General features: G+C 35.6%; 1 protein-coding gene and 1 pseudogene across 2 annotated transcripts in view; both read right to left on the reverse strand.

The window, feature by feature from the left end:
• Positions 1 to 17,129, reverse strand: part of USP34 (ubiquitin specific peptidase 34) — a 248,230-nt gene that overhangs the window by 140,569 nt on the left and 90,532 nt on the right. For both annotated transcript variants that reach the window (XM_055329090.1, XM_055329092.1), the window contains exons 9-10: positions 12,388 to 12,469; positions 12,215 to 12,307 (exon numbers count right to left, since the gene is read on the reverse strand). In XM_055329090.1, the coding sequence (XP_055185065.1) occupies positions 12,215 to 12,307; positions 12,388 to 12,469 (175 nt within the window). The remainder of the gene's footprint in view (positions 1 to 12,214; positions 12,308 to 12,387; positions 12,470 to 17,129) is intronic.
• LOC129512284 (U6 spliceosomal RNA) lies at positions 4,394 to 4,483 on the reverse strand (annotated as a pseudogene).

The raw sequence follows: 17,129 nt of genomic DNA on the forward strand, positions 1-17,129 counted from the left end.
TTGACTCAGATCATAATCTCAGAGTCCTAAATTCAAGCCCCACATCAGGCTCCGTGCTTATTAGCTGGGAATCTGCTTGTCCCTCTCCCTCTGCTCCTCCGCCTACTCACACAGGCATGCTCTCTCTACCTCATTCTCTCTCTAGAAACAAAATCTAAACAAAACATATGTATATAAATATATATACACACATACATGATACAACTGTATGTGGTCTACAAGAAACACAACATATATCCAAAGACATAATAGGCTAAAAGTTAAAGAATGGAAAAAGATACTCCGTGCAAATAAGCAAAAGAGAGCTGGGCTGACTATTCTAAAATCAAACAAGATAGTCTTTAAATTTTTGAAAGGTTACTAGACAAAAAAGAGACTTACCACATTACCCAACAATCCCACTTCTGGGTATATATCCAAAAGAGTTAAAAGTAGGATTTCGGGGGGGGGGGGGGGGCTGGATGGCTCATTCAGAAGAGGATGCAACTCTTGATCCTGGGGTCATGAGTTTGAGCCCCACAGTGGCCATAGAGATTATAAACATACATTTACACATAAATAAGTAAATAAAAGAATTTCAAAGAGATACTTGCACACCTATATTCACTGGACAGTCAAAAGATGAAAGCAAAAAGCAAACTAAAGGTCCATCAACAAATAATCGTGGCATTTATATTCAGTGGGTTCTAATTCAGCCTTATAGGAATGGCAATCCTGTCACATGCTACAACATGGGTGAACCATGAAGACATTATGCTGAATGACATAAGCTAGTCACAGTAGGACACATACTATAGGATTCCACTAATAAAATATATAGAGTCAAAATGATAGAACAGTAATATGGTGGCTTTCAGGAGCTGTGAATAAGGAGAACAGGGAAGTTGATGGTGGTTCAATGATTTACTGGATTTTTTAATTTAATTTTTAAGTAAACTCTATGCCCAGGATGAGGCTCAAACTTATAACCTCAAGATCAAGAGTCACATGCTTTACCAACAGGTGCCCCTTTGTTCTTCAATGAGTACAGTTTTGGAAGAAGATAATGTTTGAGAGACCTGTTATACAACAATATGAATATAGTTACTATTAGTACTTAAAAATGGTTCAGAGGATAAACTTACATGGTTTCCTTTTGCCTACAGTGTTTTTTAAATATTAACAAAAAGTGATATAATTTACTTATAAAAGGTTCAATACAAGATATAATAAGTATACTTTATAACCCAAAGCTAAAAGAACAGAAATAAAGATCAAAGAAGCAAAGATATATAAAATACAGATTAGAAAAACAACTGAGAAAACAAAACCAATAGTTGGTTCTTCTAAAAGACAAACATTTAGCTAGAATGAAAAAAGAGGGAGAAGACATAAATAGCTAAAAAAAAAAAAAAAAAATCAGAAATGCAAGTGGGATATTACTGCCAAACTTACAGATTCAAAAAACAAGAGAATACTATGAACAGGGCAGCCCTGGTGGCTCGGCGGTTTAGCGCCATCTTCAGCTCAGGGCCTGATCCTGGAGACCCGGAATCAAGTCCCCAGGTCAGGCTCCCTGCCTGGAGCCTGCTTCTCCCTCTGCTTCTCCCTCTGCCTGTGTCTCAGCCTCTCTCTCTCTCTGTGTCTCTCATTAATAAATAAATAAAATCTTCTTAAAAAAAGAGAGAGAGAGAGAGAGAGAGAGAGAGAGAGAGAATACTATGAACAATAGTACACCAAAAAATTAGATAACCTAGAAAATAGGGATGAATTTCTTGCCAACTACCTACACTGACTCAAGAAGAAATAAAAAAAAAGTCAGTAGGCCCTATAATAAAGAGATTGTATCAGAAATTAAACTCTCAACAAGGAAATATATATAATGCATGGCTTAACTGGAGAATCCTAACAAACATATAATAAATAATTAACACCAATCCTTCACAAACCCTCCCAAAAAAACTGAACAGAAGGAAATACCAAACTCGTCCTAGGAGACCCGATCTTCATAAGAATAGAAAATTACTACACAGTATCTCATAAATGACAAAAAGTCTTCCAGAAACTATTAACAAATCAAATCTAAGACTATACCAAAAGGACTATTCACTATGACCAAGTAAGATTTATCCCAGGAATGCAAACATGGTTCAAAAAAAGAATTACTCTAATACATATTAATCAATGGGAAAAAAGCCACATGGTCATCTTAATTGATGCCAAAAAAAACCATCTGACAAAATCCAACACTCCTTCATGATAAAAATTCTCAGAACTAAGAAACTCTTCAACATGATAAAGGATATTTATGAAAACTGCCCAGCCAACAGCATACTCAATGATAAATGACTGATTTTCCCCTAGGATCTGAAATAAGGACACTCATATTTACCATTGCTATTCAACACTATACTGAAATTCTAGCCAGATTTATTAGACTCCATCCCCCACAAAAAAAAATTAATGTATCCAAATTAGAAAAGATGTAAAACTACTGAAAAATAACACAATCCTAAATATAGAAAAACCTGTACATAAATAGCTAGTAGAGCTAAAAAAAAAAAATCAAATAGACACTGAAACACAGTACAGATCAACAAGCAAAATTCAACTATGTTTTCATATATCAACAATGAATTATCTGACAAGGAATTTAAGGTATTAATTCCATTTATAATAGCATACAAAGAATAAAATACAATTGATCCTTGAACAACACAGAAGTTTGGGGCAATGATCCCCCATGCAGTCAAAAAGCAGAATATAACCTTGACTCCCCAAAACGCAACTATCAAAAACCTACTGCTGACCGTAAGTCTAACCAGTAACATAAACCAGTACCTTTAACCAGTATACCGATAAAAAATAATTAATACATATTTTGTGTATCTAATATATACTGTACTCTTACAATAAAGAAAATGCTAAGAAAAGTTTAGGCGAAAATATACTTACAGTGGTATACGGTACTTACTAAAAACAAACTACATGTATGTGGACACAGGCAGTTTAAAAACCTGTGTTGTTCAAGGATCAACTGTACTTAAAAATGAATCTCACAAAAGAAGTGAAGGGCACCTGAGTGGCTCAGTCAGTTAAGCGTCTTACTTGGGCTCAGATCATGATCTCAAGGCCCTGGGACTGGGCCGCATGTCCAGCTCTGCACTCAGCAGGGAGTCCACTTCTCTCCTTCTCTCCCTCTGTCTCTGCCCCTTCCCCTGCTCATGCTCTCTCTCTCTCAAATAAATAATTTTTTTAAAGGTAAAATATTTCTGTACTGAAAAAAACTACAAAAGACTGAAGGAAATTAGATTTTAAAAAAATGAGAAGACACCTCCCGTTCATGGATAGAATACTTAACGTTAATACTACCCAAAGTGATTTACAGATTCAACACAATCCCTTCAAAATTCCAAGATCCTTTTTGGTTAGAAATGGAAAAGCCCCAAATTCACAGGTAACTGCAAGGAGTTCTAAAAGCAAAAACAATCTTCAAAAACAACAACAACAACAAATCAGTGAAACTTACAAGAAAAGTAGGTTTTAGCAGAAGGACGGATAGTAGACCAACAGAGTATAACACCCAGAAATAAACTTTCACATGAATGGTCAACTGATTTTCAATAACAGTGCCAAGATTATTCAACGGAGAAAGGATAGCCTCTTCAACAAAAGGTGCTGAGAAAAATGAATATTCACAAATTGAAAAATGAAGGTATATATTTATCTTACACTATATACAAAGATCAACTCTAAATGGATAAGAGACCTAAACTCAGGACATAAATACATAAAACTCTGCTAAGAAAACACTGGGGAGAACCTTCATTTGATTTTGCAATGGTCTCATCACTAAGACACCAAAAACACAGGCAACACAATGAATAGTTGAAATTCATCAAAATTAAGACTTTCTGTGCATCTAAAGATACTTAGATCATTATTTTAAGTAAGCTCTATTACCAAGGTGGGGCTTGATCTCACCACCCCCGAAATCAAGAATCCCATGGTCTACCAACTGAGCCAGCCAGGCACCTCAGAATCTAAGGATATTTCAAAGAAAACAGAAGAAAACTCAGAGTCGGAGAAAACATATGTAAATTATATATCCGATAAGGGATTAATATCCAGAAAGTAAAAAATACTGTTAAACTTGACCAAAAAGACTTCTAAAACAACAGAATACAAAAAAGGAAAAAGGTCGTGAGTACACATTTCTCAAAAAAAAGATATACAAATGGCCAATAAGCCCATGAAAGTGTTTCAAGTCATTAGTCATTAGGAAATGCAAATAAATGCAAATTAAAACCACAATGAGCTATCACCACACTACTAGGATGACTAAATATTTATCCACCTATCTACTTATTTATTTTAAATATGGAACATTTCAAATAAATAAATAAATAAATAAATAAATAAGGAATCTTTCACAAATTTGAATGTCATCTTTGCACAAGGGCTATGCCAATCATTTTAGTATATGTGCTGCTGAAGAAAGCACCTAAATTATTTTTTAAAGATTTTATTTATTTATTCATGACAGAGAGAGGCAGAGACACAGGCGGAGGGAGAGGGAGAGAAGCAGGCTCCATGCAGAGAGCCCAATGTGGGCCTTGATCCGGCTCTCCAGGATCACACCCTGGGCTGAAGGCAGCACCAAACCACTGGGCCATCAGGACAGCCCCAATTTTTTTTTTTTTTAAAGGCAAATAACAAGTGTTGGCAAGGATGGGAATGGGAATCCGCTTCTATTCTGGGTGGGATGTAAAATACTAGTCACTATCAACAAAGTTTGATAGTAACTCAGATTAGACAATTACTATATGGCACAGCAATTTTTTTTTTCCTAAGAGAAAGAGAGCATGAACACTCAGGGGGCGAAGGGGGATCCCAAGCAGAGTTTATTCCCAGTGCTGCCCCAATGCAGAGCTCAATCTCACAACCCTGAGATCATGACCCAAGACAAAATCAAGAGTCAGAAACTGAACTGATAAAGCCACCCAGACACCCCTATGACCCAGCAGTTCTAACCCTAAGCATATATATACAGAAGAACTGAAAGCAGGGACTCATATGTATGCCTGTACATTCACATTCATAAAAGCATTACTTAAAATAAATAGCCAAGAGGAAGAAGCAAATCAAATGTCCATGAATGTAGAAATGAATACACTAGGGATGCCTATATGGCTTGGTCAGTTGAGCATCTGACTCTTGGTTTCAGCTCAGGTAGAGATCTCATAGGTTGTGGCATCAAGCTGCTTGGAGATTCTCTCCCTCTGTCCCTCCCCACACATTCTTTTCCTCTCTCTCAAATAAATTTTTTTTAAAAAAATGAATATACTAAACGTAGTATATGCAAACAATGGAATATTTAGTCATATTTATTTAAATTGACTTTAAATATTCAAATTTAATTATTAGTAAATATTTTATGATTCTACTTGAGGTACCCAGAATAGGCATATTCATATAGATAGAATGCAGAATGGAAGAAACCAAGGGCTTGGGAGAGGGAAAAACTGACATTGTTTCATGGGTACAGAGTCTTTGCTGGAGATAGTGTCAAAATTTTGGATACAGACTCTGGTGATAGTTATACTACACTAAATGTATTTAATGCCACTGAACTGTACAGTTACGAATGGTTAAAGTGTTCAATTTTATGTTAACATATATATTTGTACCACAATAAAAAAATTAAAAACAAAAATAGGAGAAAAGGTAATTATATGTGTTAAAAGGCAACATCCCAAAACTCAAAACAAGTTCAAATTAAAACAAAACAAAACAAAAACACATCAAATGATTACTTAACACATGAAAACAGCATGAGAGAAAAATTCTGCCAATAAAAAATAGTGGGCTAATAGCATCTGGCTGGATCAATCAGAAGCATGTGACTGTTGATCTCAGGGTCATGAGTTCAAGCCCCACATTGGGTGTAGTAGGTATTACTAAAAAATAAACTTTAGGGGATCCCTGGGTGGCGCAGCGGTTTGGCGCCTGCCTTTGGCCCAGGGCACGTTCCTGGAGACCCGGGATCGAGTCCCACGTCGGGCTCCCGGTGCATGGAGCCTGCTTCTCCCTCTGCCTGTGTCTCTGCCTCTCTCTCTCTCTCTGTGACTATCATAAATAATAAAAAATAAATAAATAAATAAATAAATAAATAAATAAATAAATAAATAAATAAATAAACTTTAAAAAGAAAAGGTGGGATATATACATATCTACATAAAATATTAAAAATAAAAGCAAAAAAAATTTAAAAAGCTGTTCAGAGAACAATCAACTACTAATCATATCTACTACAAAGTTCTGAGAAGTAGCTTCGGTATCTTACATTCAGTCAAACACTTCAAGTACAAAGAAAAGAGACATCTCAAGTGTGTAGTAACCCAGAACAGACCATGCACAAATTTCTCTTTAGGGAAAACAAAGGCTACTCAGTGAAATCCACAGGAATAAATATTCATTAATCCACGATGAGAGACACAGTGAAGAAAATGGACTGGTAGTGAGTCATATACCTAAATACAAAATTAGCCCTGAACAACTATAGAAACTACGGTTCTAGTGTAAAATTTAAAACATATAATTTGATAAGGTACAAATAAAGTAAAAACAGAAACACAGAAAATGAGAAAAGAAATGGTGAGAATTCCCTCATCTTTTCTAGAAGTGAATCAATCATTACTGTATTTTAGAATGAAAAGAAACCCATAAAGAAAATGAGTAAATAGATAACTAGATTACAACAAACTTTTCAAAGACTAAAATGAAGGGAATATATTTTAAAGTGTACAGGTAGAGAAAGGTGTAGCTCAGGGTAATTTGTGAGTGAGCAGCAGAGGAAATAAGTTAACCTTCCCAATATAACTGGGGAAGATACTGGACTCAGAGAACTAGATCTGATGGACAGCAGGAGGTATGAAAATAAAAACACAGGATTTCCCTGAATACTTTTTTTTTTCCCCTGAATACTCTTAATAAATGTATTTGTCAGTCATCAACCAGTCAGAAAAATACAGACAACTTATGTACTCTACCCACACACCAGAGCTCTCCCCTGGATAAAAAATTATATAAAGCCATAGTTTTCAAGCACTGATAATGGTATCCCTTTTCACTCTTTTATAAGTTCCACAGGCAAAAAGGCTAGTGAATCTAATGAGAAAAGTGTAAGTTGTTTTACCATTACTACCCTAGAAAATGGTGCAAAAAAGGAGTCCCATCTGAGACAATACTAATTAAAAAAAAAAAAAAACTTCACAACATCCAAGAATACCTAGAACACATACCTAGTTATCTTTTTTTTTTTAAGATTTATTTATTTATTCATGAAAGACACAGAGAGAAAGGCAGAGACACAGGCAAAGGGAGAAGCAGGTTCCCCACAGGGAAGCCATATGTGGGACTCGATCCCGGATCCCAGGATCATGCCCTGAGCCAAAGGCAGAGGCTCAACCGCTGAGCCACTCAGGCGTCCCTTCAGTTATCTTTCTTAAATATGAATGGGTAACAAAGGTATATATGAAGACACCCAACAACATAAAAAAAAAAGCACAGCTCATATTAAAAGCTCCTAAAACAGCAGGAAGGAAAGAATCGAAATCTTAAGATATAACACAGAAGGATACTACAGTGCCCAAATTCTAACTCAAGTAGAGTCATAACAACACAAGCTAGTAGTATGCAATGTCTCATAAAGCAGTAACCTAAACGTATATATAAATACACATGCAGAAGCTAATAACCACTAGAGTATAGAACAATGCATCTAAAATTAGTCATCACTAATCCTTCTGAGAAACTAATAACAATTACGTACATAATGCATTATCTAAATCAGAAGACACTTAAGTCCTTCTAAATCCTAGAGATCTGACTTTTGTCATTGACACAAAGATCTACCCCCCAAATTAGCTCCATTTTAAGATAAAATTATCTTATATCAGTAATTTCCGTGCATTTATGCAAGTATTCGTCAAACTTGGAAAACATTTAACAATAAATTCCAAGAGTGCAAGAATTCTGAAGGCATTTTTGATGTCCTATGTCTGAAACATTTTATGGTGAAAAGGTGTGTAGAGGGGGAAAAAAAGGTAACTTAATCAAACCAGAACAGTAACTTTAAATGGTACAGAATCATTTAAAGGTCGAAATATTTGCTTTAACATTATATACTAGTCCTTGTATTTACTGAAAAACTAATATACACATGCAAAAGTTTCAAAGTTTACATAAGTATAGACAATAAAAATGAAGTCTTCCATCTATCCTAGGCCACTTGCCCAGAAACAAATCTATTAAAATTTCTTATTTTTCCAAATAGTTCCAGGCATTCATAAGTACAAAGTGCGTGTGTGTGTGTGTGTGTGTGTGTGTATCCTCTTTTTATAACTGTTCAAATATACATTGGGAGAATACATTGTGTACTTGGGATTTTCTCTCAATAAAAGATCTATTACCTATGCAGTGTTTAGGGAAACTATTTCTTATGTATTATTCCACACAAACATAATATAGGACCTTTAATTCTTCTCTTGGCTACAAAGCATTCTATTATATGAATTTCCCAAAACTCATTTAAGTGGTCCTTACAATGACATTCTGTATCTGCTCGTATAGTCAATGCTGTACCAGAACATCTTCATGTACATGTATTTACAGAATAAGTTACCAGAAATAGAACTGCTATATTGCTTCCCAAAAGTTATACCACACTCTGGTCAATGTAATGCATTACTAAACATAATAGGAACTAACCAATACATGAAAATGCCACTACATTATTTGAACTTACATTTAATTACAAATATAAGCATTTTTCAAATATTTACAAACACTTCTTTTTCTATCAATTTCAAATCCATTTGTCACCTTTGTCTATTTTCTCCTTGGATTCCAGTGTAAGAGCTAAGATACAAACAATGAAAACAGCAGCAGCCAATCCAATTACTATGGGTGAACCGTGTGTGTGTGTATGTGTGTGTGTCTGTGTATCTCAGGTGAGCAGTGAGCTCAAAAACTTACTCCAGACAGAAGAAAAAAAAAGATTCAGGTGACACTGCATGAAACTAACCAGACCAAGACACTCTGAAATTATATTTAGTGCTCAAATTTTTAAAAACTCAAAATGTAAAAATTCCTAGTCATTTTAAATCTGTGGTAGTTTCAGAAGTAAAGTAGTAATGAACTGCAGACTCAATTAAATTAACCCTTAAGATACACTTATTTTATATAATCTCTTACAGATATTTTTAAGTTTTTGCTGTCTCACAGATAATATCCCAATATTTAATTATTCCCTTCCGAGGTTACTTTAAATTCTTGCTAGGGCAAAATGCTAAAACCTTTAATAGGCCATACTATCAATGATCAATTTAATTAACTTCAGTTTCAATAAAGAATGTTCCACTATTCCTAGCTATTTATTCTATATTACTTAATGTATCATTGTTCTCTTTTTCCAGTTTTGCTATGAACAAAATAAAAATTTTAAATCTACTAAAATAAGTTAACATTTTCAGAAAATTACGAAAGAAAATTTTCCTTTGTTCTGAAACAGAAAAGTGCTTCTTTAATTTATTGAAATGACATTCATGTATAAATATACAATATCAAATACAGGAAGTAAAAAAAGTGTTAAAAAATTAGCACAACCAAAGACATAAGGTCTCAAGGCATACAATTATCAAAAATTTGAAAATGTTTATATAAAAAGTTTATGAATATACGCAGTAATCAACTATAATGGAAGAAAGAAAAACATAATGGGAGAAATGGCTATTATCATAGCAATAATAAATGTAACTTAAATTCTAACAATAAGCTTAACATAAAATTTATAGACAAGTAACTTTAAATTGAATCTCACACAAAAAAATAGTTTAAGCAAAAAAAAAATAGTTTAAGCTTTAGAGAAGAAGACAACTTTAGTTCTCTTCAATTTCATCATTATCGCAATTACGATTACAGTATTTTTTAAAGAGAGGCGCCTGGATGGCTCAAAGGTTGACCGTCTGCCTTCACCTCAGGTTGAGATCCCGTAGTCCTGGGATCGACTCCTGCATCAGGCTCCCCACAAGGAGCCTGCTTCTCCCTCAACCTACGTCTCTGCCTCTCTGTGTCTCTCATGAATACATAAAATCTTTAAAAAAAAAAAAAAAACACACACACAGTATTTTTAAATAAGTCAGTGCTAAAACTTACATGAGAAAATAGAAAAATTCCCTAAAAATATATAAAAAAGAACCAGCCCTGACAGATACCAATACTACCAAAGACCAACAACAAAAAAAAGGTAAAGACATTAGTATAAACCCACAATCAGCAAATGTTTTCTTAAAGGACTAAACAGTAAATATATTAGAATTGAAAGTGATAAGGTCTCTACAAGTACTATACTCTGCCACTACAGTATGGAAGTAGCTACAGGCAATATGCAAAAGAACGTGCAAGGCTATGTTGCAAAAAATATTTACAAAATGAAGTGGCCGGCCCAAAAACTTTGTTTACCAAGCCAAAAAAGTCTGCCAATCCCTGGTATACAGATCATGACTGCCTATACTGATAGGTGAATCTACAGACTCCAAAAATTGACCTCATCAAAATAAAACTGGTATGTCAATTCAATAAGGAAAAGAACTACTGAACAAGTGGAATAGGGACAACTACGTAGCAAAAAAATGGGGTTAAAAGTTAGGTACATGACACCTTGAACCAAGAAAAATTCCAAATGGATCAAAGACTAAAATATAGGGGTGCCTGGGTGGCTCAGTCAGTTAAGTGAATGCCTTTGGCTCAGGTCATGATCCCAGGGTCCTGCTCAGAGGGGAGTCTGCTTCTCCTTCTTCCTCTGCTCCTCTGTACCACTCATCACTCATGTTCTCGCTCTTGCTCTCTCTCAAATAAATAAAATCTTTTTAAAAAAAGACTAAAACATAAAATTAAAACAGAAAATGTACAGGAAGGAAATAAAGGAGAACTTTCTTATAACTGTGGAGTTGGAAAAGGCATTTCAAACCGTCCACAGGCCATAAAAAAATTCAACCACAAGTTTAAAACCACAAACATGAAACTGAACAGCAAAAACCACCTTAACCAAAAGACAACATCAAAGTAGAAAAATAGTCATAACTCTTAACACAGACTCAACTCCAATTTCACTGATATATAAAGGTCTCCTACAAAAAAGAACAAGTAAAATCACTGCTAAATAACAAAGAATATTAAGAGAGATTCTCAACAAAGGAAACAAAAATGGCTCTTAAACACAAGATTTGCAATGTGATTCACATAAACAAAATGCAAATTTAAAATATACATTTCACCCATCAGTTTAGCAAATATCAAGTAGTGTAGGGCACAATGTATTGAGGAAGATGAGGAGGCATTATCGTACCATTATGTACCACATGTAAACCAAACAGATGCTTAATAATTCTCCTCAAAAGATTTATCCTACATAATAATTTTGCACATGGATGAAATGAACATGTTACAATTTACTTTGGCATTGTTTGTAGCAGGAAAGATTGGGAAAAAATAATGCCTATGAATGGGAATTAAATATCATACTAAAACACTATGCTCTCTTTAAAAAAATCGGTGTTTTATGTAGTGATATGTAGCAATAATCTTCAGAATAAAATGGGGGGGAGCCAACTCCATTTAGTATGCAACATTTGTAATAAAGAGCCCAGCCCCCCCCCCCCAAAAAAAAGACAAGAGAAAAGCTTACAGGTAGCCACTTATGTAGAAAATATGATGTACCCTGAGAAGATCTGCATTCCTGGGAAACAGGGACAGGAGGGAGGGAAATACATAACATAGACTTTTTTTTTTTGAGCCGTGCATATATATGCATATTCAAAAGACTAAAGAAAAAAAAAAACCAGTATAACAGGAAAGAAAAATACCAACACAACATTCAGGATAGAATGGTTTACTATATAACAACAAAACATAATAGGTAAATGTCTCTTAAAAAACCAAGATGGTTTCATGTACAATGTCTAATTGACTAATTCTCATTTCCTTCAATTCTACCCGTAATGTAGGAAGACATAGATTGTGAAAAGCCAGATTCCACAGATTCCATACCCAACTTTCTCTATGTCTCAGTTTCTTCAGCTATAAAATTAGAACAGATCTACCTCATAAGGGAATAAAACACTTAGAACAAATAATAAGGAAGCACTTAATAAATGTGACCAGTTAATATTACCTGTGCTGCAGCCCAAATACAGTCAATATGCTGAGTACTCAATCTCCCTTCTGCTGCCAAAAAGTTCAAAATCACTTGGCACTGTTTGATAATCTGGAAAAGAAAATCTCATTATAGCTAATCTTCTAAAGTATTCTTCTCTTAATAGATCAGTCATATAATTGTTCACAAACCTCAATATGTAAATTTGGTCCAAATATATGCTCTACCACATTGTTGCTGATAAGCCAGTCTGCAAGTTCTTTTGCAATGGACCTAAAATTAAATAATAAAGACAGTTAACACATTAAAATGTTATTATCATTCTTTCCCAAACCTTGCTGTACTTGCTCGCTAGGTTCCATGAGTCCATCAATTCTTTCAGATTTTCTATACAGATGATCATGTCATCTCCAATCAAAGATCAATTTCTTGCTTCCCAATCTGTCCCAAATTTTGTTTCCTTGCCTTGCCTTACTGCATTAGGTAGGATTCCAGTACAATGTTAAAAGACCATGATGAGACCAAATACCTTTTTGCTTATTCCTGACTGGAAAACCTTTGAGGTTCTAGTAAAATAATGCTCGCTGTAATTTCTTTACCAAGTTGAGGAAGTTCTCTCTGATTCACTCAGTTTTTACCTTGAATGTCTGAGTTTGCCAAATGTTTTTTCTTTATTCATGATTGTGTGATTTTTTTTCCCTTAGCCTGTTGATGTGATGGATCACATGAATTGAAATAGGCTTGTATCCCTGAAATAAAACTTACTTGGTTGTGGTATATAGTTCTTGTTACATATTACTGGAGGTGATTTGCTTATATTCTACAAGGATTTTTGCATTTATATTCATGAGACATACTGGGCTGTAGTTTTCTTACATGTCTTTGGTATTAGGGTAACTTCTTCCTTAAATTTCTTCTTTAAATGATAGAATTCACCAATGAACACATATGGGCCTGATGCTGTTTGACAAAGTCCGTAATGCTTTTTTGGGGGAGTTGGAGGGAGAGGGGGAGAGAAAATCTTAAGCAGGCACAGAGCCCAACACAGGGCTTGATCTCATAACCCCAAGATCATGACCTGAGCTGAAATTAAGAGTTGGATGCTTAGCCAACTGAGCCACCCAAGCACTCCAGCAAAGTCAGTAAATCTTGATTCAATTTCTTTAATAAATACAGGCTTCTTCAGATTGCCTATTTCTTTAAAAATATTTTTAAATGGCTATTACCAGGGCAGCCTGGGTGGCTCAGTGGTTTAGCACCGCCTTCAGCCCAGGGTGTGATCCTGGAGACCTGGCATCGAGTCCCACATCGGGCTCCCTGCATGGAGCCTGTTTGTCCCTCTGCCTGTGCCTCTCATGAATAAATAAATAAAATCATGAATGAATGAAAGAAAGAAAGAAAGAAAGAAAGAAAGAAAGAAAGAAAGAAAGAAAGAAAGAAAGAAAGAAAGAAAGAAAAAAGAAATACAGGCTATTACCAAACATTTAATGAAAAAAGTAGTGACAGGTATATCGAAAGAAAGAAAGAAAGAAAGAAAGAAAGAAAGAAAGAAAGAAAGAAAGAAAGAAAGAAAGAAAGAAAGAAAGAAAGAAAAAAGAAATACAGGCTATTACCAAACATTTAATGAAAAAAGTAGTGACAGGTATATTCTAAATGGAAGAAAATAGATTTCAAAACAGGACTGGCCACAAGAGCTCCCACATCTTTCCATCTATATGAATTATACACAGAAAAACTGAAAAGATGAAATAATTTATCTTATTTACCTATATAAGAATTAAATTTAAAAAGCCTTTTAAGTCTAAGGAGGAAAAAGCAAGCTATGAGTTAGGTGTATGGGCTTCAAAAGGGAAAACATTAAAACTATTGATATCCCCTCACATGCACATTCTCTCTAAAAATAAATAAAATCTTTAGGAACAAAATGGGGCACCTGTGTGTCCCAAGACAATTAAGTGTCCAACTCTTGATTGCAGCTCAGATAATGAATGATCTAAGGGTCATGGGATCAAGCCCATGTCAGGATCTGTGCTCAGCACAATCTGCTTGTCCCTCTCCCTCTGCTTCTCCTCCCTGCTCACTTGCTTTATCTCCAAAATAAATTAAATAAAAATAAAACTAATGATTTATCTATTCTTGGACATCCCTATAAAAGCTATGATCCTTGAGTCAATTTTCTGACCCTCTCCTAAACATAAAGACAATTCAGCAATTATAAAAAATAAACCTCATTTTTTTAGTATCTTGAAGGATATTATAAGGAGACCCATAGACTTTTGTAAGGATTCAGAATTATAACTACAATTTAGCCAAGTATAAAGCTGAACATTATTTTTTTTTAAAAGATTTTATTTATTCATTCATGAGAGACACAGAGAGATAGAGAGAGAGGCAGAGACACAGGCAGAGGGAGAAGCAGGCTCCATCCAGGGAGCCTGACGTGGGACTCGATCCAGGGTCTCCAGGATCATGCCCTGGGCTGCAGGCGGCGCCAAACCGCTGCGCCACCGGGGCTGCCCAAAGCTGAACATTATTAATCACAACTACTCAGGGCTGCAGAAACTTACATATAAGTGGATTCCCAGAAGAAGTGGGAAGACCAAAACCAAAGCAAACTACATAAATTATGGCCAAAATATACCACTTTGCTAAAAAATGTTCATCTAAACATCCAGAAATCACAACAAATTCCAACTAAGATACACCCAGGGAGAAACAGCTAGCCTCCTCATTAAACTGTTAAAAGCCAAAGATGGGGCAGCCCTGGTGGCGCAGCGGTTTGGTGCCACCTGTGGCCCAGAGTGTGATCCTGGAGACCCGGGGTTGAGTCCCACGTCGGGCTCCCTGCGTGGAGCCTGCTTCTCCCTCTGCTTCTGTCTCTGCCTCTCTGTGTGTGTGTGTGTCTCTCATGAATAAATAAATAAAATCTTTAAAAAATAAAATAAAATAAAAGCCAAAGATGAAGAGCAAAATCTTGATATTAGAAAGAGAAAGTGAAATATGTCTAAAAGGGGAACCCCAGTAAGTTTAACAGCTGATTTCTCACCAGAAGCAAAGAAACAGAGCTATACTGGAACAATGTTTCTGTGTTTCACTAAATTATTATTAATATTTAGGAAATCTGAGGTAAAGAGGAAGCAATTAAGATGCTTACTGTAACCTATAATGCAGCCATTAAAAAAAATAATTTTTGAAGTATTAAAAAATCAATGGAATTGGGGCACTTGGATGGCTCAGTGGTGGAGCATCTGCCTTTGGCTCAGGTTGTGATCCCGGGGACCTGGGATGGAGTCCAGCATCAGGCTTTCCCCCACCCCCACTCCCACCCCACAGGGGGCCTGCTTCTCCCTCTGCCTGTGTGTCTGCCTCTCTCATGAATAAATAAATAAAATCTTATAAATAAAAAATAAATAAATAAAATCAATGGAATTAAGATGGTATACTAGGATAAAGGCAGTAAAGGCGAAACAGAAAAACAAAACATATAAAAAACCAAACACAAAATGTTTAAAAGAGACAAATCGAGCCAACAGACACTCAATATCATTCGGCATCAGAGAAATACAAATCAAAACCACAATGAGATATCACCTTATACCAGTCAAATGGCTAAAACTAGCAAGTCAGGAAACAACAGATGTTGGCAAGGATGCAGAGAATGGGGAACCCTCTTACACTATTCGTGGGAATGCAAGCTGGTGCAGCCACTCTGGAAAACAGTTTGGAGGTTCTTCAAAAAGTTGAAAATAGAGCTCTCCTACAATCCAGCAACTGCACTACTGGGTATTTACCCCAAAGATACAAATGCAGTGATCCGAAGGGGGTACCTGCACCCCAATGTTTATAGCAGCAATGTCCCCAGTAGCCAAACTATGGAAAGAGCCCAGATGTCCACTGACAGGTGAATAGACAAAGAAGATGTGGTGTATATATTTATATACACACACGCACACACACGATGGAATACTACTCTATCAAAAAAATGAAATCTTGGAACACCTGCATGGCTCAGCGGTTGAGTGTCTGCCTTTGGCTCTGGGCGTGATCCTAGTCCAGGGATCAAGTCTCACATCAGGCTCCCTATGAGGAGCCTGCTTCTCCCTCTGCCTGTGTGTCTGCCTCTTTCTATGTATCCCTCATGAATGAATAAATAAAATTTTTTAAAAATTGAAATCTTGCCATTTACAACATGGATAGAACTAGAGGATATTTGCTAAGTGAAATAAGTCAATCAGAGAAAGACAATTATCACATGATCTCACTCATATGAGCAATTTAAGAAACAAGAGAATCATTAGGGGAAGAGAGGCAAAAATAAAACAAGACAAAATCTGAGGAGACAAACCATAAGAGACTCTTAATCACAGGAAACACATGAAGGGTTACTGGAGAGGAGGATGGTGCGGGGATGGGGTGACTGGGTGATGGACATTAAGGATGGCACATGACGTAATAGCACTGAGTATTATTTAAGATTGATAAGGAACACGCCTGGGTGGCTCAGTCCATTTAGTATCTGACTTCTTGATTTCAGCTCAGGTCATGATCTCAGGGATTAGAGATTGAGCTCCATATTGGGTCCAGGGCTAGGCATGGAGCCTGCTTAAGATTCTCTCTCTTCCTTTGCTCTGTCTCCTCCTCCCCAACTCACAGGTGTGTGCTCTCTAAAAGACTGATGAGAAAAGCCACTGACCTCTACCTCTGAAACCAGTAATACCTTGTATGTTAATTGAATTTAAATACAACTTTTTAAAAAGATAATAAAGTAGGACATTTTTTACTGAGAAAAAGATGAAATTATTTTGAACATGACAACTATAAACATATGTGGATCTAAAAAAAAATGTACCAAATACATGAAACAAAAAACAACAGAATTGAAGGGAGAAAAAGATAATACAGCCAATTCTTGTTACTCTCTGTGGCACACACA

This window comes from Nyctereutes procyonoides, unplaced genomic scaffold (genome assembly GCF_905146905.1).
Source record: "Nyctereutes procyonoides isolate TBG_1078 unplaced genomic scaffold, NYPRO_anot_genome, whole genome shotgun sequence".
Classification (NCBI taxonomy): domain Eukaryota; kingdom Metazoa; phylum Chordata; class Mammalia; order Carnivora; family Canidae; genus Nyctereutes; species Nyctereutes procyonoides.